Raw genomic sequence first — 24,048 nt, 5'->3', positions numbered from 1 at the left:
TGCGGGCGCGGCGCGGTGGCCCCCGCCCCGTCGCGGCGCTCCCGCCGCCCGTCCCGTCCCGTCCCCACGCGGTATTTATGGCGGCGGCCCGTCGGGCGCCCATTGGGCGCGGCGCGGGGTGTCAGCGGCGGCGGCGCCGCGCCATTGGCCGCCCCCACGTGCGGGGCCGCCTCACGTGCTTCCGGTGCGAGTGAAAAAAGTGTGGCTGAGGGATTTTTTAGGGAGAGTTTGTTGCACGGACCGGAGCTGTCAGAGATTTGGCCTTTTTTTTTTTTTTTTTTTCCCAAAAAAAAAAAAAGACCCAACAAAAAAAGGGGGAAAAAAAAAAGAATTAAAAAACAATAATAATAAATTGGCCCAGGCGGCGTGCAGCACCAGGCTGGCGGGGAAGGGCTCCGGCAGCCCGCGGCGTGGGCAGAGCGCAGCGTGACAGCGGGGCAGCGCGGAGCCGCCGCGGCGGCGGCGGGGAGATGGGCAGATTTTGACGGGTTTTCGGGGGGCGGGTTTTTTGGGGGGGCCGCGGTGCTGCCGCACACCTTTTTGGGTTTGGTTTTTTCTTTTTTTTTTTCTTTTTTTTTTTTTTTTTTGGTGGTGGAAATATAAGCTGATCGGGAGAAGGGGGAAAGAGTGTCTCCCCGGTTTTGGATCCATCCGTGCGAGGGGGAGAAAAAAAATCTCAGCTCCAGCCCAACAAGTGGATTTTATTATTTTTTCTTTTCTTTTTTTTTTTTTTTCCTCTTTTTTCAATTTTTCCTCCCCCTTTTCCACCCCGCCACCCACCGGCAAAGTGGGGTGGGCGTAAAGTGGGTGGGTGGGGGGGAAAAGAGGCAGCGATCTCCGTGGCGGGGGCTGAGCATGGAAGAGCCGCCGGAGGGGCACGGCCACCGAGACGCGGCGCCCGGCCCGGCGAGCAGCGGCAGCGGCAGCGATGGCGAGAGCGTGCCCGTGTCCCCCAGCCCCGCGCCCGCCTCCCCCGCCGCGCCCTGCCCCCTGCCCCTGCCCCGCCGCCGCCACCCGCCGCCCCCGCCGCCGCCCCCGCCGCCCCACCGCACCACCAACTTTTTCATCGACAACATCCTGAGGCCGGACTTCGGCTGCAAGAAGGAGCCGCCCGCACCGGCCGGCGGCGGAGGAGGAGGAGGAGGAGGAGGAGGCAGCAGCCGGGAGCGGGACGGAGACCGGGGGCAGAGCTCAGGTAGAGAAAACGTCAACCCGCTGCTGGCCCGGCCGCCCAACCCGCCCTCCCTCCTCTGCCCGGACTCGAACTGCCGTCCCGACGGCTCCGCGCCGCCGCCGCCGCCCGCCGCCGCCGCCTCCAAAGCCAGTCCCGCCGCGGCGGCAGCGGCAGCGGCGGCGGCGGCGGCGGCGTCGGGGGCGGCCAAGCCCCCCTCCGACGGGGGCGAGACTCACCCGGCGAAGTACGGGGAGCACGGCAGCCCCGCCATCCTCCTCATGGGCTCTAATAATGGAGGACCTGTTATAAAGCCCGACTCGCAACAGCCGCTGGTGTGGCCTGCCTGGGTCTACTGCACTAGGTATTCAGACAGACCGTCCTCGGGTAAGGAACCGCGGCGCATCTGGGAGCTGTTAAAATCGTGACAAGGTCGCCCCCCCCCCCCCTTCCCCTCTTCCCCCCTTTGCTTTGGCTCCCTCCCGGCCTGCTGAGGACCTCGCGTGGGGAGGCGCGGGGGGATGGGGGGGGGGGGTGTCCTGGGTCACCCGGGGCGAGAGGAAACGCGTCCCCCCCCCCCCATCCACCACCACCACCCCCCCTCCTTCCTCCTCCGAGTCTCCCAAATTTGAATGTGACGGCGGTCCCCGATTCGGCCGCGTTTCGATGCGGAGGAGCCGGCGGCGGAGAGCGACCCCATTCCCGTCCCCCCTCCCGCCCCGCCTTGCCGCAGCCCTGGGTGTTCCGCAGCGCGGCGGCGTGGAGTGGGAGCGCTGCAAAAAAAAAAAAAAAAAAAAAGGCAGCGGATTCGTATTTTGGGGCTTTTTTCTCCCCTTATTTTATTTTTTTTTCCTGGGTGCTGGTGGCCTTTCGGGGATGGCGGAGGGGGGAGACCGGAGCCACATGTTGAGCGACTGCTGGAGGTGCGGGGGGGGGGGGAGTGTTTTCTCGGAAGACGAAGAAAAAAAGGGTTTTTTTTAGGAAGGTGGTGGAGCGGCTGTTTATGGGGCCTCTGCAGCGCGGCAGAGCCGGGCAGGCCCTTAGGCCGCGCGTTGCCGCGGGAGCCGGTGCTCCCGGCCGTGGTTTGGGGCCCGGCTCTCGGGGAGGGGACGTACCTCTGCCCGGGGCCGCCCCGGTGGGAGCCGGCCGCTTGGCCCTTCCGGCCCCCGGCCCCGTTCTGCCACCCCCTTCCACGCTGTTTACACTACCCCGGGTGCCGTCGGCAGCCCCTTCTTTTTCATTGTAATTTTTTGGAAAGGAGCGGAGGGCGAGGAGAGGGGGTTCCCCCGTGACACCCCAGGCCAGCAGCCAGGGACCAGCCAGCGCGGAGCGGGGCCGGTGTGGGCTCCCCTGTGCTGGCCCGGGGGGGCACGGGGCCGGCTGCCCGGGAGCCGCTCCGGGACGCGGGGAAGGCGGCGCAGCCCGGCCCCGGCCCCGCTCCGCGCCGCCCGGCCTGGCTGCTCCCCGGCGGCGGTCAATGCGGTGCTCTCGGCCGAGCCATCTCCATCGCCCCGTTATTGACACGTCCAGCGACTTGAAACTCAGAAAAGCCACTTTGATTGACTCGGGTGATTGATGGAGTGATAGAGCTGTCAGACGGCGCGGCCCTCGCTCCCGGCCGGCCCGGCCGCGGGTGTTTTGCTACCGATTCCCAGGGTCGCCGTGCGCCAGGCGTTTTGCACTTGCGCCTTTATTTCCTTTCCTCCCCTTTCTTCGGGCAGGGAATTATTTCTGCATGTCCTCCCCGAAGCTCCCTGCTCGCCCCAGCCCGGAGGGGAGAAAGGCGAGGGGAGGCTGGCTCGGCTCGGCCGCCCTCTTTGTTGTGCTCGGAGCTGCCCGCCGGCCCCGGCCGCTTCTCCCGGCTGCGGGGACGAGCGGGCTGCGGCGGTCGGAGGCGCCGACACCCCGCTGCAAGGTGCTGGGGGCAAAGCGATTTACTCCCCGCGCCCTCCGCCCCTCCGCCGGCTGACCCCGGGAGCATCCCGCCGGGCCCCGTCCCTCTCCCCCGCCGGCAGACGCCGCCGATCCGCGGGGGAAGCCGCCGCTCCGGGGAAGGGCTGCGCCGGGAGAGGAGCTTTCGGCCTACTCGGCGGCCGGGAGGCCTCGCCGGCTCCGGCTGCGGCTGGTGCTGGCGGGGGGCTGCGAGCCCGCTGTCGGGGGATTTTCGTAGATCCCTTTCTCCAGGGCTCCCGCTCCTCTCCGCTCTCCCCGGGCCGGGCCGGGCCGGCGTGCAGAGGACCGGAGATACCCCCCTCGGCCGGGCGCTGCCCCCGGGATGCGCCCCGGGGCCGGGCTGCTTCCCCGGCGAGCTCGGTGGGATTTCACCTGGCCCCATCCCGGCCTGGGGACGGGGCGGCGGGGGTGGGGGGTCGGGGAGGAGGGCACTGCCTTCGGCCGGGGGTCATGGGGGGAGCTGCAGGCGGGGCCGCGGGTCCCCGGCAAAGATGGGCCGCCGGAGAGCCCGGGCGGCGGCGGGGTTCCGGGGTGGCGGCGGCCAAGTGCCCCCCGGGGCTGGGCCGAGCCCTGCGGAGGGGGCTGTTGCCCCCCAAAAAGCGACCGGGGCAGCCCCCGGCCGGGCTGCTGCTCCCCGGTGCCGGGCCGCGGGGAGCCTCGGCCCCCGCGCTGCCCTGCGGAGCCGCTGCCCGGCCGGCGGGCCCCAGCCCCGGGCCGTGCGGAGGGAGCGCGGCTCGTCCCGGCGGGGCGGGCGGAGCGGCGCCCCGACGTGTGTCGGGGCGGGGGGCGAGCGGGGCGCCGCTCCCCTCGGCGGGGCCGGCCCGGCGGGGCGGCGGGGGACGCGCGGGCGGCGCGATCGGCCCCGGCCTCCCCTCTCCTTCCCCATCCTTCCCTCCGCCGTGCCGGGGCGGCGGTGCCGGGGTTGGGGGTAGGAGGGGGGCGAGGGGGACGGGACACACGGGACCGGCACAAATTCGCCCGTCGGCCATTTTTCCGGCGGCCGGCGGGGCGGGGGGCGGCGGTCGGGCGGTCGGGCGGTCGGTCGGTCGGCGGCGCGGCCCTGCCCAGCGGCGTGTGTGTGCCCTGCCCGCAGGCCCCCGCACCAGGAAGCTGAAGAAGAAGAAGACGGAGAAGGAGGACAAGCGGCCGCGGACGGCGTTCACGGCCGAGCAGCTGCAGCGGCTGAAGGCGGAGTTCCAGGCGAACCGGTACATCACGGAGCAGCGGCGGCAGAGCCTGGCCCAGGAGCTCAGCCTCAACGAGTCCCAGATCAAGATCTGGTTCCAGAACAAACGAGCCAAGATCAAGAAGGCGACGGGCATCAAGAACGGGCTGGCGCTGCACCTCATGGCCCAGGGACTCTACAACCACTCCACCACCACCGTGCAGGACAAAGAGGAGAGCGAGTGAGGCGGCGCGGCCCCCCCAGCCCTGCGCCGCGGCGCCGGCCCGCCGGCCGGGAGGCGGACAGGTGCTCTTTAAAAGCAGATCTATTGTCTATCCATAGTATAAGGACTCCGATTAAGAAAAAAAAAAATATGAACACTTAAAAAAAAAAAATTATCTCTATATAGCCAAACAGCATATGACCTTGTATATATTTAATTTCAGGTAAGAAATATGTGTAGCGATCTCTATTTGCTGGACAGTTTCTCTCTTCCCTTCTCTCTCTCCTTACCCTCTCTTTTGTTCGTTTGTTCGTTTTGTTTGCTTTCCCTTTTTTTTCCCCCTCTATGTCCGTTGCTCTTGTTTTACAGTAAATGTCCGACTTTTCTCATCTTTCGTTTGATCTTTTTTTTTGTGTGTGCGTGTGTGAATTTCTGTCTCTCTTTTTTTTTTTTCCGAGGAAAAAAAAATTCTGATCCACAGACTGCGAGACTGAACCCGCCGCTACAAGCCAAAGATTTTATTATGTTCAGAAATCTGTAGTCTGAAATAAAGTGTAGACTGTGTTCAGGATCCAGGCTGGCTGTAATTCTTTATTTTAGTGTAGGGATGTTTGTATATATATATAAATTAATATTAAATAAATAAATATATATATACATACACAATACGCTGTGTATAGAGTGCCATTGCGGTGGCGTATTTAGGTTTTCTTTTTGCTGGATCAGTGCAGCAATTTTTAAACCGCTCATCTCTGGTTTAAAACCCTGAGACCTTCGTTTTTTTTTTTTTTTTCTTTTTCTTTTTCTACCCTCTTAAAAAAAATTAATTCTCTTTGGCTGTTGCAGTTGTGCCTCGCATCCTTCACCTCCCTTTTTAACAAGAAATAAAAACCACCTCGTAATAATGGTAATAATATATCACCAGCTCCAACAGGAAAAATGCCTGAAACCGTCTGGACGTTTAGAGCTCCGGGATGTGTTGAAAAGGGATTTGCCTGACAGCTCCTTGCCTCGCTCCGAGAGGGTCTGCTCCCGTACCGGGTTTCCAGCCGCGGCCGGGAGCGAACCGGAGCCGTCGCCGCCCGGCACCGGGCGCCGCCCCGCAGCGCCCCGGCAGCGCTCCCGCTCTCTGCCCCTGCCCTCCGCCCCCCCGCTTCACGGCTCGGGCTCACGTTTGCCCGTGTCCGTGGGACGCGTGGGGTCGCGGAGGGCCGGCGGGACTCCCAGCTGTTCCCCCTCACCCCCCCCCCCCGCTTCTCTTTTCCACCCTCCCCGGTTCAGTTCGACTGTGCCCCGTCCCGGGGGCGGTTCTCTTCGCCGCCGGCCCGGGGACACCGAGGAGCCGGGGTGGGGCCGTGCCCGTGGCTTTGTCCTCGGGCCGTCGAGGGCCGCCGTGCCCGGGCCTGGAGCCCACGCGGGCCTTGTGTGGGGCCCCGCGGAGCCGCGGGCGGGCGCTGGGGGTGCACTCCTCGCGGCCCCTGCAGAAACCGGGCGCCAGGGCGGGTGGAGAGCCACCAGGCCCCCCGACGGGGCTGTCTGTCGGCTTTTCCTCCCTTTTCTCTTTTTCTCCTCCACTGAATCCCTTCCCGAGGCCCGCAGCCGGCGGGGCGGAGGGGAGAAGCGGGCAGAGCTGGAGCCGGGGTGAGACCCGAGCCAGGGGAGCCCTCTCCTGCATCCCCCCCGGAGGACGGGGCAGCGCCCAGGCCGTGCCCCGGGGGAGCGGGACGGGGTGGGCTGGGACGCGGAGGCGGGCGAGCAGCAGCACACCCGGGCGGCGCAGCCCGCAGCTCGCATCGGGCCTGGAGCTCCCCCCCCTCCTCGCCCCGTCGGAGGCACTACGGGGGTTTCCGTCTATTCGAGGAGAAGGGGAGCAGAGGGGCAGCGGGAGGTGGCCTCTGCCATTTTTGTTTGCTTTTTAACTATTTCTGCTTAGCGCTGTCACCGACCGGGGATGGAGGCGCAGGCCGGGGGTGCCCTGCCCGGTGAGAGCCCGCTGCCCTCCGCACCCGCTGCCGGGGGGGGCAGGACCCCTCCTCCGCCCCATCCCACCTCAGCGCATCCCACCCCATCCCCGCCCAGCCCAGCCCTCCTGGGCCCGCCGAGGGCTCTGCTCCTCTCGCCAGGCCCAGGAGCCGGGAATACTCGGAGGGTTTAAATAAATGTTGTACAGCGCCATCTAAAGTTCTGCGTTTCTTTCTCCCGCTCCTCTTTTCGATGGGATTGCAACATAAACTCAAATCTTCCGCACCGAGGAAAAGAAACCATCCTTCAAAGGGCGAGCTGCTCCCCTCGGGCGGGAAAGCGGTCGCCGAGAGCCCAGCCCGGCGGGGGCAGCTGCAGGCTTCGGGGGGCGCGTTCAGACCCCCCCCCCCCCGCCCCGACCCCCTTCACTTGCTGCGGTCGAGGGAACACAGGGAGATTGCCCTGTGTACCCCCATCCCCACACCCACCCCGCTGCAATCTCAGTTCAATTCTCCACCTTCCTCATATACCCGCCGCCTCGCACTCCCCTGGAGCTGTACAGGCGAAAAATGTGATTTCTTCTTAAAAATCGGGTCATGACGCTCCCCGAGAGCCTTCCCCGGCCGGATCCGGCCCTGCCCCGCTGAGGGGACAGGGCACCGACTCGTTTTGATTTCGACGCCCGCGGGACACGGGCGATGCTAAGGCCGGCTTTCGGCTCTGGGCCGAGCGGGGCTGTCGGGGCCCCCCCGCCTCCCCCCGCCTTCCCCCCGCCGACAGACCCCTGGGCTCGCTGCCTACCTGCAGCCGCGGACGGGCTCCCGGGCGCGGGGGTCGCCCGCAGGGTGGGGGGCTCCGGAGGAGGAGGAGGATGACGAGGGCTTTCTGCAGCCGCGGGGTGTCCGGCCAAGCTCAGCTGAGCTGGACAAGTCGGGAATAAAGACGACGGGGGAAATATAGGGCCGATTAAGGGGAGTCTAAAGAGGATTATTTAAACAAATCAGGCTTTTTAATGTAATTATGCTTTTAGGATTTCTCGGCGACAGCAGCTGAGCAGGGCATATGAGGGGACCGGCGCAGGCCGGCGTGGTCCCGGTCTGCCCTCGCTGGCTCCGCGAGTGACCTCGGTCCCTCATGGGTGCGGGGGATGCTCTCCCGCCGGCAATCGGGGGGCGGCCCTCCTCCCGGGGCTCAGCAGCAGCCCTGTGGCGGGCTGCGAGGAGCCGAGAGGTAAGAGCAGGAGCCGCAACATCCCCTCGTCGGAGGGGGACCAGGTGTGCGCGAGGCCGCGGGGGGAGGCGGGGGACACGCACTGGGGCCCCCGGCCGGAGACTTGGGGGATGGACGGGGCGAATGGGACCAGAGCGTCCAAGCCCCAGGAGGGGGCACCCACAAGTCCAGGCGGAAAAGCCCTGGAGGGAGGAAAAGCGGTACCTCCCCCTCCCTCCCTGCCATGGGGGTCGGCTCCCCCACGCACCGGACTCTCGGGAGGCAGCAGCGCGTTTGTGGGATGTGAATCTCAGCCAACACCCGACAGACGACCCCCCGCCCCCCCTCCGCTGGTGGAAGGACCCACCGACGCTCGTTTCTCCCTCCAAAACACCCCGAGAGCCGGGCACAACCGCTTCCAGGACCCCGGCCCCGGCCCGACGACCACCCCCCGGGCGGGGGCGGCCCGGCGGCCCGCTGCTTTGCATATGCAAATGAGGCGGGGGGAGGAGGGGAAGGCCACGCGTGGTCCCCCCCCGTCGGTCCCCTCGGGCCGGGGCGCAGATCCCGCTGCCTCCTGTCACGGAGCTTGTTCCTTTGTGCCGCCTTTCGAGGAATCAAAGCAGACACGGTTGTGACACGTAGCCCGGCGGGTCAGAGGTCAGATTTCACAATCCCAATTACAATGATTTCTAATGATGTTTATCTTGCGGGCTCCGACGGCTGGGAGCTTTACAAGAGGGCTCCGCTCCCCTCCCCTCTGCTTGGAGGGCCGTGGGTGCGGGGGGCCTTCACCTCGGCTCCGGACGGGGGGAGATGCGCTGCCCCCGGGGCACCGAGCGCTGTCTGCCCCACCAAAGGGCGCTGGGAGCTGGACGGCAGAGCCGGGGGGGGGCCTCGGGGGTCCGGCCCTGCCCCGGGACCCCTTCGTGTCCCCCCTGCGGTGCTCGAGGCCACGCAGGAATTAAGCGAGTGAATATCACAGTGGTTTACAGTGAATAATACCAAGCGCTGCGCCTCTCCCTCCCCGTCGGGTAAGGTCCGAGGCAGCGCTGAAGAGTGACTAAGCGGAGGTAGGAGATCCGCTCGCCAAACAGGCGCTGGTATTTGTCCGGAGCCGATCGCGGCTTGGGGGCGGCTGTAGGCACTGGCCTTGCCCCGGCCGCACCCCCACCCCCGGGCCGCTGAGCCGCCTCTGAAGCCACCGGCGGAGTCCCGGGGGGCGGCGGCGGGAGGTCCCGAGGGGAGCTCACCCCGCGTCACCGCACTCCGGGAGGGTCCCGGCAACGGGGCCACGGCCCGGGAGTACCCTCCAACCTCGGGGCTCCGACTTCTTGTGGGTGAAACCGGTGCGATTTAACTTTTATTCTGTTTTACAACAAATAAACGCAGAGCGGCGGTCGGATCAAAACACAACTCAAACGGTTTCCGATTAAATCTAAAACCGCTTGGAACAAGCTTTGCTGAATGGCGAAGGGCTGAAATTTGGAGAAAAGAGTTATACATTTGGAGTTTAAAAAAATAAAAATCTCTAACTTTCCCTTTGTTGGGAGTTGGACACGTAGCGCCCGAGCCCCAGCCTCGGGCTGGCTGTTGACAGCAGTGCGCAAGGTGCATCTTTATGCTCTACATCAAATGCCTTTGAAACAGATTTAAAAGAGTGTATGTAAACTAGCTAATGGAGCTCTTTCTTCCGGTTGAGTAAGTCGGGGAACCAGACTTTGCTGGAGGTAGAAGTCCTTTGCTCTGAGATCTGATCTTTGCTGCACCAGGTGAGCAACCCTTAACATTAAAAAGAGTTTGTTTGTTTGTTCTTGGTCACTTTGTCAGTCCAAACGAGGATGCGAATAAAAAACTTTGTTAGCTGCGGCAGCAGCAGGGCCGTCGAGGGGGGGGAGTGAAGGGCCCGCGGCCGGGGCGATGCCGGTGCCGGCGGTGCGGCCGTGGGGGCTCCGCGGGGCGGGCAGTGGGCGCAGCCCCGCTCTGCCCCCGGGCTGCTGCCGCGGGGCTCGGCTCGAGAACGGGAAGGAGCCGCCGCGCCAGGGCGATGCGGGGGGCATATTTTGAGGTTTTTTTTTTTAATTCTATTTTTTATTTTTCCATTTCTCGTCCTCTGTTGGGTTGCTCGGAGCCGCCGGGCTCGGAGAACAGCGGGGTCACTCCAGAAGTAAAGGCAGCCCCGACGCCGGGCGCTGCTCCCCCTCGGCGGCCGCACCCGAGCACACCCCTGCCAGTCGGCGCCCCCCCCCCGCCCGGTGCCCAGCAAAGCCCCAGGCTTTCCCGGCCAGACAGACCCCCCTGGCCAAGGGGGGCGGGAGTGGACAGGGATGGACGAAGAGGGGGGCAGGCAGCACCCCGGGGTGCCGTTCGTGGGGCGCCCCTTGGCATCGGTGGGCCACGGCCGCCCCCACCCGTCTCGGCCGGCGCCCGTGGCGCAGCGGCTGCCCAGCCCGGGATCTGTTGGCGCGGGTGGGGTGTGGGAAAGGGCTGTGCTCGCAGCAGGGCCGTGCCGGGCCCTGCCGTGCCTCCCGGGGCCGGCGGAGGTGCTCCCCGCCCGCTCCTCGGCGTCTCCGTTTGCGGGGGCACGCTGCTCCCCGAGAAAGCACCGCTGTGACCCGAGGAACGGTGGCAGTAACGGGGCACTTTTATCTCTCCCTGTTTTTGACTACCAGATTAAAAAGACACCCCCTTTCTTACCCTGCCCCCTGGGCGGCCACAGGCTCCCCCTCCGGCGAGGAGCGAGGCTTGGGGTCCCTGTGGGGGACACCGACGCTCTCAGGTGTCCCCTCACGACAACAGACCTTTTAAGAAATTAGTGGAGGAGGAGACGCACCTGCATGGATGGCCTCGCCGGGCCCAGGAGCTAGGCTGGGGAGAGGTTAAGCTTAAATCCAAAAATTTGCAGTGAAGGGAGCCAATGAGGATTGTGCTCTGGTGGGACCCCCCAGTTATGAAAAGATTGAAGAAGGCATGGGAAATAATAGTAACTTTAAGATCAGCCCTGTTTTTTTCTTCTAGAGAACAATGCGTGCCTTATCTCCCTCTGAATAAATAAATCATAATTGCCCGACAGTTACCCATTACAATAAACTTGACCAGATCGTCCAACAATTAGTTACGCGTTCTCTCTGCTCTGGTAAAAGTCTTGTTAAATGTGATGAATGTTAAAATAAGCTACCCTTGAATGTACTTTGCAAGATCTTTATTGGAAAAGTACAAATATTTAAGTCTCTTAAGGAGACGAATCCATAATGAAAGAGGGTGGCTGGTAAAAGACAGGACTAGAGATAGCACGAGATTTTCAGATACCAAATGAAATACTAATTGGATGATGCCTTTTTTAATGGGGCTTGGTGTTTTGCTGATGCCCTGGTGCAGCTTTTTTAAAAAAAAGAAATTAAATGTGTACCCTTTAGCTTCAGGAGCCGGGCTCTGCCTCCAGCAGCAGTTTTGCTGCAGAGGACTCTCAGCTTGGCCCTTTCCACTGGCTGCCTAAAATGTTGCCTGGGAGCATCAGTTCAGATGCTGTAGTGCTCTCATCCTGGGGGGCTGCTGCAGCAGCACCTGGACCCCAGCTGAGAAGGTGCTTCCCGTTAGACCAGGCTGGGGGCAAGCACATACTGTTCATGAACCCTTAGGAGACAACAGCCAGTGCTTTGAATGGAAGGGAGAGGCTTGATATGAGACTTGCTCCTGCTTCCCTAGCAGAAATAGAGGAGAAAGATTTTGGAAGCCTTCTGATTCCATCTCCCCATCCATCAGATGGTAGTGCTGCCCACAAGAGCCCTTGGACAACTTTGTAGTCAGGGACATCCATGGAAGCTGCTGCCAGGACATGGAATTGCAAGGCAAGAGCAGAGCAGAAGACTTGAGCACCTACATGCAAACAGCCCCAAAAGCTGGCCCCAGGAGATACCCTTCTGGCTGGGAACTGGGGTAGACCTTACACATTTGAGGATCTTTAATAGGATTAGAAAAATGATCGATATCTTTTATTTCATTGTTATTCCCTGGGAAGGGCTGAATTTTTTCTTGGGATCTCCCCATTTGTGTGTTCCTAGGTTATTGACCTGGCTGTACCTGTGTGATGGGTCCTGGGCTGGAAACTCTGCCCTCCCCTTGGGCAAAACAAGCAGGAGTTGCACTGAGGCTCCTATCTGCAGGTGTTGTGAATCAGGATCAGGCCCTGGAGTGGGCAGAACAATTTCTGTTCGTGTTGGTGCAGAGCAGGGCATGGAAGATTTTGCCCTGAGCCAGGCAAGGCTCCTGGGCCACCTACACACCAGGAGACAGCACAAGGAAATTTCTTGCACATTTTTGAGCTACACCCGTTGTGCAGCGATGGATGGCTTGGTGCAGCCCAGGTCTGGACGTTTATAGCACTGTGTCATCTCCTCCAATCTGTGCTACTGGAGGAGCTGGTGAGGCTCCATGACTGGAAAAGCAGGTAGGGAGTTTTCACAGTGGAGGCTCACAGCTTGAAGCAAGGGAGCTAAATGTTACAGCAGCAGCTTAGAGGTTTCACATGCAGCCTTTAACTTCTATAGGTCTTTTTACATGCAGGGTCGTATATTTAAAGTGGATTTCTGGATTAATTTAAGGTTGTTTGAGGCTCTCTCCCTTAAGTAAAAACACACGAGAGCCACGCTTTCTTGTGGAAACGAGGATAAATATGGATCCATTTCTGTAGTGGTTTAACATGCAGCTGAGTTTACCCCAGAACATGTCTGTTATAAGATGCATCATATAAATATATATTGAGTCACATTTTAGATACTGATCATGTCCTCCATAGATAATAATATCACTTTGGGGTTATTACAGGTTCTGTGATGTAGCTGTTTCATATTTGACTTTTAAAAATATGTTCCACTTACTTGTAGACCACACAAGCTCTGTCGAGGACACCTGGTATCTGTTAGATTGTTTCAGTCCGTGGAACAAAGCTAATCTGATATGACTAGCGAAGTTGGGAGCTTTGCCATTGATTTCAATGGCAGCAGGATGGGACTCAGAAGGCTGAACTGTAAAAACACAGTTCCATATGATTTTATTCACATCTAGCCTGTCAGGAATAAAACCCCCTCAGCTAGAGGTCAGGGGAGTTGTACTGTGCTAAGGTGCATGCACGCAAGACTTCAAGCAGAGACAAACCGTACACACAGGCGGATTTGCCAACTTTCACCTGAGGTTTAATTTAAAACTGAGCATCAGCTTAGCCTGAGCTACAACAATAGATTAGCGGCCTGAATATTGCTTTAGATAGGATAAATCTTGGCAAAAAAACCCCAGGCATGTACCAGTGCCAGCAGAAAGTAGAGCAAACGTTTGCTCTGCCTCGCATATTGTACCTTTCTGAGCATCCAGGTGAAGGTACAGTCGCAGTGAGCAGTGCTGAGCACCTAATCCTCCCACCTGAGGTCATTGCTGAGCACTGAGCCCAGCAGGAATGCTGAGCTCCTGAGCACTGGCTGAGGGGCTGTGAGGTCTGCCGCAGGGCAGGGACAAGCTCGAATTTCCCAGGGAGTTTAGTAGCAAAGGTGAAAGATTTTTCCCCAAAAGAGTGAAACCCAGGTTGCTACAGAAAGCTTCGGGATCCTACAGATCCTACAGATCTCCTTTAGTCCACTGGCTCTTTACCACTGCCTGAAATTCCAGGGTGATCCACTCACCGCCCCCCAAATCCATCACAGAATTGGTTTTGAAGGCAGTGTCCTAAATGGAGAGAGAGCTGGTTTAAAGTGGCTTATCTCTGCTGGTTTCACTGCTGTGTGACAAGGTGAATGCAGACAGCACGGGCTCCCTTCCCTTGTACACTGGTTTACACCAGCTCCAGATAAGTCCCTGCAGTGGTGATGCTGAGTGAAGAGAACGCAGCATCCAGCCCAAGCTTCTGCCTTTCAAGAAGGCTTATACCTCTGCCATGGATTTTTGTACTTAGATACGCATTACTCAGTCAGTGGGTTTCACTACCCTGAGCTTGCAAAGTTATTTGAAAGCTTTATTTAAAATTACAGAAGCCTGTCACACTTCAAGCTCTTCTTTATATCCAATAAATTATTAAAAATGATTTATGAAAACATGTACATGACTGAACACGAATGACATCATTATTGTTATTACTACATATTAGGGGCCAAATCCTGTTTGTGGCTTTTTTAAGGACTCCTTTGAGTTCTTCCTAAATCCAGTCTTACAGCAGTAATGATTCTGAGAACTGAATTTACCATTTTTGTATGTCTGGCAAAATTGTCCTTGAAATCACTAGGAATTTTGTGTGCATGAAGCTGAAAGTAAATCAGGGCTTCAGGATCTGTTTCCAAGCAATTCGAAGGAGTCTTAGAGTTTTATTTAATTTGGACAGAGTGTACTTTCAGGGAGAGTTCAAGCGCTAAAAATAAATATGACTCTTCCCCATGCATAGAATGAAAGAAGATGGACTTGGAGACAACTTCTTGAGTCATCTGGCCCAACCCTTGCATCACACAAAGTAAAGGTTGCAGTAATCCAGTCCTGAACTTCTCCATTCTTATCTTACAGATCTCTACTGGTGCTTTAATTATCTCAATAGGCAGTTACTGTGTTTGGCAGGAAAGCAGTGATCAACTGTACCACTGCAATTCTTTTTATGTTTCTGTTTCTGCAAAGATTCTTTCATTTAGAGTAAGACCCAGGAAAATGTTTGTGTCTTAAATGGGTTTTCTGGTCAGTTAAATAAAAAAACCCCATAAATAATTATATATAGCTGTGTAGGAATCTCAGTAACTCTTTAATATTTGGTTAAATACTAGAATTAACTTGGTACTAATTTTTGTCACTGTTAAAGCATGCATTGAATGGCAAATGTTTTAGGATGTTTTCTGAGTGAATCAAGACAAGTACTGGAATAGACCTGCGTACTAAATTTGTCAGAAATCCTTCTTTGGAGCTCTATTTTGAGCAAGGGAATATAAAATTAATCCAATTTAAGCTTATGTAAGAGTAACAAACTAATTAAAAATTCACATAAATAGTTATTTGCCACAGAATTACTGAAATTATTACATAACCATTTTAAATAGCCCTAGAAGGAAGAAAAGTCTCTATAGCCAGAGATCAGAGCTGCACCAGTTTTCAGCAATCCACAGGTCCTGGGAGTACAAAGCCATCCCCAGAGCCAGACCTAATTCAGAATAACTACAGCTCCTGCATTCCTGCCACACCACAACAAAAGACAATAAATGGAGTCAGGTTTTGTCCGGTCCAGTCAGACCTCGCTACTGTGCTCAATGCTTTCCTTCACACGAATGCAGGACTGGACTCAATATGTGCCTACTTTTTTTCTTTACCCTGCCCCTCCGTCCCCTCCTCTTCTTTTTAAATGTATGTAGGAAGAAAAAGTCGCTGCAGTTTTCAGGATCAACCCCCCAAATTACATCTTACCGTGCCTCTTTGCCATATTGCATGTTTTCAGTCGTAAATACATCCCAAGCACATTAACATTACTGAGACTGGGGGGGTTGTGATATTATTGAAAGGGCATTACAGGAAAAAAGTTCAAAACCTCGGGGCCTGATCCTGACCCCTTTGAACTTAATAGGAGCTGTTGCATAGGCTTCAGTGGGAGCAAGCTCATGTACTATACGTGCAGAAGCATTAAACTTAAAAGCAAGCTGTTTAAAAGGCTGCATTGTTTCTTGCTTGTACTGATAGTTTCTCATGTAAAGTTCTATATCTTCTCTCACAATAAATACATGAAACAGTTAATCCAATGTTATATTGTTTAGTAATATTTTACTTGCAAATGACCATCATTTCTTCTCTGCTCTGTTTGTTCTTCTGAATGTCTGTTTTATATTCTGGAAATGGAAGAGCTATTCTTTTAATGCCCATTTCTTTCTGATGATAATCGTTCTTTCTGGCAAATGCTGTGACTTGCAGCTAGTCTATATTTTCGATCAGTAAATATTGAACCACAATAGCAAGGAAGGTCTGAGCTATGATACGGCTAAAACAAACAAATAGAAACCAGCCCACTTTTTTTGTTATATTTCTATTATTTTCTGGATGGACGTACCCTCCTCTAAGGTGGTTCTAAATTACTGGCTATCTTGTCCCAGAGGGGATGTAAGGCAGACTTTTTTTTGATAGCAGCTACAGTGGGGAGGACAGGAGCCTCATTGGTTGGTGGCTAATACCCTGCCTGCATTCTGCTTGCCCCGTGGGGCAAGTCAGGTGGCAGGGCTCCCCGGGGTGGCACTGTATGTGTATCAGGGTGGTGGCCCAAAGGGTGATGCTGGGCATCACTCAGCACCACACGCTGGAACACGGGGCTGGCACCAACAGTGTGATTTTGCTATGGGTTTTTGGGGCTGGAGGGAAGCTAGTGCTCGAGGTCTGGGCCAAGCCAGTCCCCGCTGTGGACTCGGTGTCGTGGTAATCCCCTTCTCCTGGCGATGCCCAATCGCAAAGACAACCACCGGGCCAAATCCCCAGCCCTTACCGAGGCAAAATGCCATTGACTTTAATGAGCGTTTGCAGGGAGATTTCGGATAAGCCAATGTGGACTTTTGTCTGCGTGAGGACTGAAGGATTTGGCCTACGGTCTTTTACAGTACGAGGTTAATCAACATGCGGGAAATTCCCACACCCTGTAAAGGGCCCTATTGTACCCCTGTTCGACAGAAATCTCTGCTAAATCACTGGGTCCTCCACTAAAAAGCTGTGGGTATGATATGAACCAAAGTAACTCCAAGTCTGTTAACAGGATCTTCCCAGGAATGTATCAAAAAAAAGCTCCCACAAAAAAAGCAACCTGGATAATTCAATGGGAGCCAGTGGGAAGTGCCCGTTCCTGCCCTCATTAACATCAATGGGAGTTTCCCCATTGATGGAGCCCATTCAGTGGGAGAGGAACCAGGCCCTACAGTAGCACTTTAAATTATATTCAAAGGTCACTTAAATTATATGGTCACTTTAAAATCGCTCTCCAGAAACCTGAGTAATATTCAGTTATGCTGGGCACTTGCCTGAAAGTGTCAATTAGGATCTCTTTGGATACATTCACTTTTGAAAAAGCCAGTTGGCATCAGCAGCTTGTTGTAGGAGCTGCTGCAGTCTAAGGTGTTAAAATGAAGCATTTGTTTTTGAAATGACCTATAAAGCCTGTCAGCATTTGCAATCCAGCTTGCGAGCGGTTGTGCAAGGCAGACTGTTTGATGTCCAGGCAGATAGTTTGCCACCTTGGGTAGGATCCAAGTTTTTCAGGGAGCTGAAATTATCACCGGATGGTATAGAAATACTAGCATTTGGCAACATGAAGTATTGATAGAGACACCTCCCTATAAATAATCTATTCCTCCTCCAGTGGTATGAGATCCTGGAAATAATATTCTCTATTATGAATGAAAGGTGTCGAAGAATAGGTTAGAAAATGCGAACACAGCCAAATGGCTCACCTGCCAACACAGGCACAGCTTGCCTTGTAAATAAGTTAGCTGTGCTTTCCTTGTCTGGTATTATATCTACAAGAAGCAATAAACAGTCTAAACAAAGCGTTAATTCTCAGCCTTATCACTTACGGATCCATTATGCCTTCATATAATTTACTAATATTTATCTAGATGAACTAAATGTTACAGAAAATTTAAAGGTGGTAAACATGCTGTCTGCTGAATTATTCTGTGCGTGCTGGGAAAGTAGCTCATGGCAGAATTGAATTATTTAATATTATTTTCCAGTATCATGTAGACGAAGTATAAGCTTCATTTTTGGATTATGATTTGTATTATGAAATGCTTATCAAGTGTTTTCCAAAGATTAGTTTAGTTTTAATTAAATAAACCTTTCTCAGGAGAAAGCTCCCAACTACTCTTCGTACCCAGAGGCTACCGTACTTGTTGTTTTTAATTATTTTTCACTGTTACCCAAACTGCTTTGGGTACTCCTGCCCAATTAAATCAAAGACATGGGCTTCTTATACACAATATGTTTAATATTTAATTTTAATTAAATTAATTAAATTGTTTATTTAATTTTATGTGCATTATTGTGCATGGAGCAATGCAAAATTTATGATAGGAAGAATTTGTGGGAGCTTTCAAACAAGCTAATTACTGAGGTAAAAAGAGACTTCTTCTCTCTTTCTAGGGAATAGGCATTCGACCATAAGGAGATAACAAAACCAGAAGTTGTTTGGATAAAATAATAGGTGGTTGCACAGCATTAAGAATTGTTTTACCTTACTTTATCTTGTAACCATTACTTTATCGCATTAAAATAGATTTGACAACAGCCTTCTCCCCCAGTTGTTGCAGGCAGGTAATCAAGTATTTATCAGGGTAAATAAACCTAAAGCTACAATATAAATGTATTGGGAACATTAAAAATCAGCAACTCACATGTCACAGATATACATTTTTGGTCATACCCTGCGTCTTTGTTCTTCCAACAGATCCATTTATCTCCCAGGTAATCTTTAGGAGAGCCTGCTGTTTATTAAAAGGAGTGGCAAATAAAAAGCCCCCCTTTTTTTTTTTTTAACTGGGTGGGACCAGATTATTTGTTGGGATAGATTTTTTTTTTTTTCTAATGAAGGCTTCTTTTTCATCCAAAATGAGCAGCACAATGTTTTTGATGCCATTTTAATCTGGTAGTGTATTGTTTTGAGAAGGTCACTCACACTAGGTATAGACAGAGGCAGAATGCTATTTTGCATGACCTTGATGCAGGTTATTTCTGTGGGAAGTTAATAAGCAAGAAAAACATAAAAATGCCTATTTGTAACATTGGGTTTTATGATTTATATAAAGATAGTTCACAAGCCTGGTCTCTGTGCATGAATATACCCACACGGAGGCTATGAGGACTCATCCAAAGCACACTTGACTCAGTGGGGTTCTTTCCATCGGTGCCGGGAGTTGAAACAGGCCTTCTGGAGCTGATTTCTTAATACTTGAGGAGGCAAACCTGCCACTGCACCCTGGCCACATTCATCAGGAACACAGCTCCAGGGAGGAGAGAGCAGAATCAGGCCCCCACGCTGCTACGTAGCTGGAAAGGGTCCTGGAAACGCAGACCAGGCTCCTGGTAAGAGCTGTCCCGGTTGTTCTCGCAGCATTGCAGTTGCTGTGCTGCCTGCGGTTGCGAGCACGACCATCCCAGCTGAGTGAGATGCAGGTCCTTACGGGAAAAAAATAGAGGGAAATTGTTTTGATGTTTTTTTTTTTTTCCATGGAAAAGCAGATGCATTTTATGAACTCAATATAGGTGCCCAGTAGTGATGGACATTTTCCCTTTCCTTGTTTAAGGGTTAAAAGTGAGTTCATAGTGAAATATAACACATTACTTCTCTGAGTATTGTGACAATTAAAACAAACATAAATAAATGTATTCACAGGAGTTATTCATATAATAATTAACAACTTCTCAGCCCCAAAAGCAGAACAGTTAAAAACAATCTTTCTTGAATGTTAGAGATATTCATAGAGCAATAGTTTTATTTCAGCAGATTAAATAGTATCATAAAAGTAGCTGATGATGCAGTAAATTAAAAATCAGACTGGGGTCGACTTTACAGCAGCTTTTTTTAGTCTAATACAATTACCCATTACTGGCTAAACATTAGTTTTAAATCAACAGCAGTTGTCACAAAGAATTTTCTCTTAAAATTATTACTAAGAGAATTTAAAATGAGAGCAATATTACTGGATATACAAAGCCCGAAGAGATCTTAATACTGAAGGAACACACATCATAAAGACTCATCTAGATATAATTTTTTCCCTGCAGTCTCTATTTCTGTGTAGACCCAGGCAGAGCGTACACATAGTATGTCTGTCTAATGTACATGCATACACCGGGAGACAAATCCACTTGAATTCACAGAGATACAGCCTCACCTCGGAGTGGTTAGACTTAAAGGAGAGACGTGAATAAGAAATGAGGCTGGGGCTAAGCCCTGTGCGGCAGCTCTGTGGCACGCCGGGCTCGCAGCTTGCCCCTGAGTGTTCGCCGCTACTTCAGATTTCCATACGCTCAAGTGTGCACGGTGGCGTTATTTGAGGCAATAGCACCCAATTATTTCTAGCCCCTTCTTAAGATATTATGTGCAATATAGGCAAGCTCAAGAGTTTGAAGTCTTTGCATGTTAATGGGGGGAGGTTTGATGCCATGAATAAAATGGGAAAGGGCCACGCAATGCTGGAGAGTGAGGAGTCAGTGGGGAGACTGGAGAGACTGGGGGTGCCATGTGCAGCTCCCTGTAGCCAGCACCAACACAGCACTCGGACCGCTCCCATTCCAAGCTACCGTGACAACAAGAATGGGTGCAAAACAGGCATTTTTGGATGTCTGCCTTTCCCTCCCTTCTCTGGAAACCCTGAGAGAAGACTGGAAAAAACAAGTGTATCAAGTTAACGTGACATATTTAGAGTGGGACATTTTGCAGGTATAAATAAATGTTTTTTACCAGCCACAAAGACATGCAGAAGCTGTAGTCAGTGCTCCTGTGCTTGCAATAAGATGGGGAGGAGCTCAGAAATAAGGTTCATGATGTAAATCAGGGCAGGCAACTGCAAGGAAGAAGTAACTATATGATTTACAGAGTAAATTACTGGCTTCACTAGATTTCATTATCTTCACCAAACTGTTCTTTATATTTCAGCGTGTTTATATTTTATTCAGAGATCTTTTTGGGGAAGGAGGCTGAGCATGCATGTCATCGCCATTTCCTGAGATGTGTGCAGGGTTCCTGGAGTTATTTATAAAGGCAAACTTTGACTTTTATAGGCAGGGCAAGATTATTTTCCCTAGCTAAATATACGTTTTAGCAAGTGTGCTAAAGGTACTTTAATATATGTGCCTGTTATCCGATGAGCTTACTGCAACAGCTGCTATTTATCCATGACGGCATACTGCTCTAAGATTGATGGGTGGAGGACTCATGAGAGCCAGCACCCGGGAGACCCTGCCCTGGCACCCCAGGCTTTCCCAGCCGGTGGCTCGTACATAACCAGCACGGTAAATACAGGCGTGTCAGTCCATGGGCACCGTCTGATCCTGCTGCTTTGCTGAGGCCATCCCTGGCCGGAATGGAGCCAGGGCAGCTGGGGGAACTCTTTTTGGTTGGTCCCAATGTTATTGCTTGTTGCATGGCATCCCAAAGGGAACTGATGATCGAGGGAAGTAGGGTTTGTACTGAGTGATGGGAAGGTATGCTGTGAGCTTTCTCTAGACTCAGAATTTGGATCACTTTCCACAAGAAAGTGACTTTCCACTTCCCCACAAGAAAGAAGGCAAGGCAAAAAGAAAGTGAGAGGTAGAGGGTTTGATGGCAAAAATCTGAGCCAGCTTCTACTTACTGCTAGGACAACTCATCCCTTTTTGTTGGTCACTCCTGTGAACATAACTACAGCATGTGTTGATGCTGTGTTTAATTTCTTTTTAATCCAACACCGGCAATTTTCCTTCCCTTTGTCCATGTTGCCAGCTGCAGCATTACCCAACTTCACCTTCCCCTTCTGCAGAGAAATCCTCTGCCTCTGGCAGCACCCATTTCCCCAGGCTCTCCTGCAGCTACAGCTTCACTCTGACAGCCGTGGTCATTGAGGGGGTCATCTCCTGGTGTACAGCCATCTAAGTGACAGGATGAACTTCCAGGTCTGTGCTCCAGAGCTGCTGCATGACATCTCCCCTTCCTCCTGCTCTGGGATCAGAGCCTCCCTGGTGAGGCGAGGATGAGGATGAAGTGGAACACCCTGGTGCTGGGGTGCCATGAGCCCCAGGCACAGTTATTTTCTGCTCCTCTTTGTGAGCGTGGACAAATTTCGTGTGACTTGGCATCTGAGTCAGGCGTGCAGGTCTTAAGGAAGGGTAATCTTGACAAGACAGAGCAAAACAGCTCCACCACTACTGTTCAGATTCATCACATAAAGCCCATCAGCTCCAGCATGGCCACCCCAAACTGTGATGGCAAAGCTGTATATCATACAACATACCACATACTGTCTATGTTATTATTTAATAGAAAAAAATTAGTGCTTTTATAGAAAAATCTATTCGATTACTGTCTTTTTAAGAAAATAAACTTTAAAATTGGTTTAGAACAGCACTTCTGGTCTCAAAAATGTCACAATTTTAGAGTAGTAACAAAGGTCCCCATTCTAGCTCTGTGTCTCTCCACCTAGCAGGTAATCTTCCTCACAGACATTTCTGAGCATTTTGTAGTGTATTTATCATTACACTTGTTTGATGAAGTAATTTAATGTGGAGCTGAGGAATAGAGCACTAAATGATTTGCCCAAAGTTGTACAAGAAGTCTGTGGCAGAGAAAGGCTCTGCCCTGGGGCTTTCCTGCAAGACATTATTAAGACTCAGCTTCAAAGATGGGATATTTTGATACATAAAACAACTGCAACTGCTCTAGGATGGAGTTTTACCTCTGCTGCCTCAGCTTCAGGCCAGCGTAATTTGTGGTGGATTAGTGTAAATTTATTATTCTTGGGAAAAAGAAAAAACACTCAAAAAAGAAGCAGAGGTTGAGATTAGTCTAAAACCTGAGGAATTTGATGGGAGGGAGTCAGAGGCTCCTGATGAATTTATTTCCTCCCTATGCAAGCAGTGTAGGTAGGCATGTAAAATATGGGGTTACTTACATGTGTGTGCATATATATGCCAGTGTGTGTACATGCACACATACATTGTGTTTCTGTTCATGTATTCGATCTATTTAACCATTTTGGGCATGCTCTATATATTCCCTGCAACAAATAAAATGTGGCCCCATAGGCAGAAGTCTTGCACACCAGGTTTAAGTCTAGAAGCAATTTTGTTTTGTTCACAGTGGAGTTATTAAGCTCTTGCAATACAGTTTTACAGCCGAAGTGCTGACAGACTTAATTTCAAGAGCAACGCGATTAGGGCGATGTGCAAGGTAGTGTTGTGCCGGTACTTACCCTTATTAGCTGCGACATGGTGTAAGCCCAGCCGACTGAGGAAAAAACAAAACTAAGGCAAACAAACAAACCTCCTCCATCAGCAGACAACTTTTGCTTTTGGACACATGCATTAGCGGATGCGTGATGCCAAGCAAATTCCAAACCGGCAGAGATTCAAGTGTGCTTTTGCTAATATTTGTTTTATGACACATTATAACTACTGTGTGTTACTGTTGCTATGAACCCTTGGGAAATAAAACTGGAAACTGTGTTGTGGTGAAAGCCAAGAGGCCACAACTTTATTAAACATGAAAGCCGATGTACAAGGCGCAGGCAGGAGCTATCGGTCCCGGCTGAAGGCAGGCAGCAATGCTGCCAGACTCCCTCCCCGGCACCTCCGCGTCCTCCTCGCAGGGCCGGGCAGCGCCGCTCCCGCGGGTCACGCTTTGCACCTGCTCGTGTCCACCGAAAACAGCCAAAATGTCACCGTGCCAATATTAGCTGCGTGCAGGGAGCTGCACCCCAATCAGCTGGAGAGCGGGGATTATTTGCAGATATTGCTCTGAGGAAAGCTGCAGAGGGAAAGGAAAATTAAAGAAGAACAACATTCTCTATAAAAATTCTCTGGCAGCATTAATCAGCTGCGTGTTTCGTTCTTGGTTATTTGCCTGGCTTGTTCCAGGTTGTGTTTCTGCTTTGGTATCACAAGGCTGCCAGGGCTCACAATGCTTGCGTGTGCACTTCTTCACAAACACTGCATGAGGTGAAGCAAACGTAAAACCCTGTCTTCAGAACAAGTGGGTATAGAATAGGAAAATGTCCTTCATTTTTTAACAAGATGATAAACCCCAAATCTAATGAGTGTGTACATTCTGAGTACCAATCTTGTTAAAATGTTTGTTTCTTCCCTTTCTTTTGGATCAAAACCTGCTATAGTCCTTCCTAAATATTAATCATTTGTCTGCTGGGACCATGTTAATTTTCCATTTTGTTCTACTACCTGCATTTTTAGGGACTGAATAATTGCTCTCTGGAAACAATTATAAACCTGGTTAACTCTTCCTTTTCCCATCTTCTTTTCCAAGTGCATTACTTTGTCCTGGTTTTAAGGGACATATGAGTCTGGTTCCTCATTCCCCCATTGTCTGGGGACGGAGAACATGAAAAAAAAAAAAAAGAGGAAGGCAAATTAATATCCTTTTCAACTTTTTTGAAGTCAGTGAGTTTCTATGGGAGATTCTATGGGACAGTGGAGTGAGAAACATGAGGCAAGAGTAAAGAGTGTGCAAGGACTGAGTGGTTGGACTGGTGGGCTCTTACTGACACTTGTTTCTAGATAGGGTACTTGACAGGTCTCTGTAGTCAGAGCATTAATTCACTTTTTTTTTTTTTTTTTTTTTTTTTAAATTTTTAATCTACTACATAAGACAGTGGAGTTATTTTTCTAACT

At 52.6% G+C, this 24,048-nt stretch overlaps 1 protein-coding gene across 1 annotated transcript; it reads left to right on the top strand.

The window, feature by feature from the left end:
- Nucleotides 1-163: 163 nt before the first annotated feature.
- Nucleotides 164-5,083, top strand: EN1 (engrailed homeobox 1). Its single transcript, XM_074828230.1, has 2 exons — nt 164-1,558; nt 4,218-5,083. The coding sequence occupies exons 1-2, from the start codon at nt 856-858 to the stop codon at nt 4,532-4,534; spliced, it is 1,020 nt and encodes a 339-aa protein (XP_074684331.1). The 5' UTR covers nt 164-855; the 3' UTR covers nt 4,535-5,083.
- The last annotated feature ends 18,965 nt before the right edge of the window (nt 5,084-24,048 follow it).

The sequence above is a fragment of the Strix aluco genome, chromosome 6 (assembly GCF_031877795.1).
Source record: "Strix aluco isolate bStrAlu1 chromosome 6, bStrAlu1.hap1, whole genome shotgun sequence".
Taxonomy (NCBI): Eukaryota; Metazoa; Chordata; class Aves; order Strigiformes; family Strigidae; genus Strix; species Strix aluco.
Note: the sequence above shows the minus strand (reverse complement) of the source record. Positions and strands in the feature narration are given on the sequence as shown.

Coding starts and splice junctions, on each gene's coding strand:
- EN1 (XM_074828230.1), top strand. CDS start 856: ATGGAAGAGCCGCCGGAGGGGCACGGCCACCGAGACGCGGCGCCCGGC. Junction 1,559..4,217: donor TTCAGACAGACCGTCCTCGG/GTAAGGAACCGC, acceptor CCCTGCCCGCAG/GCCCCCGCACCAGGAAGCTG.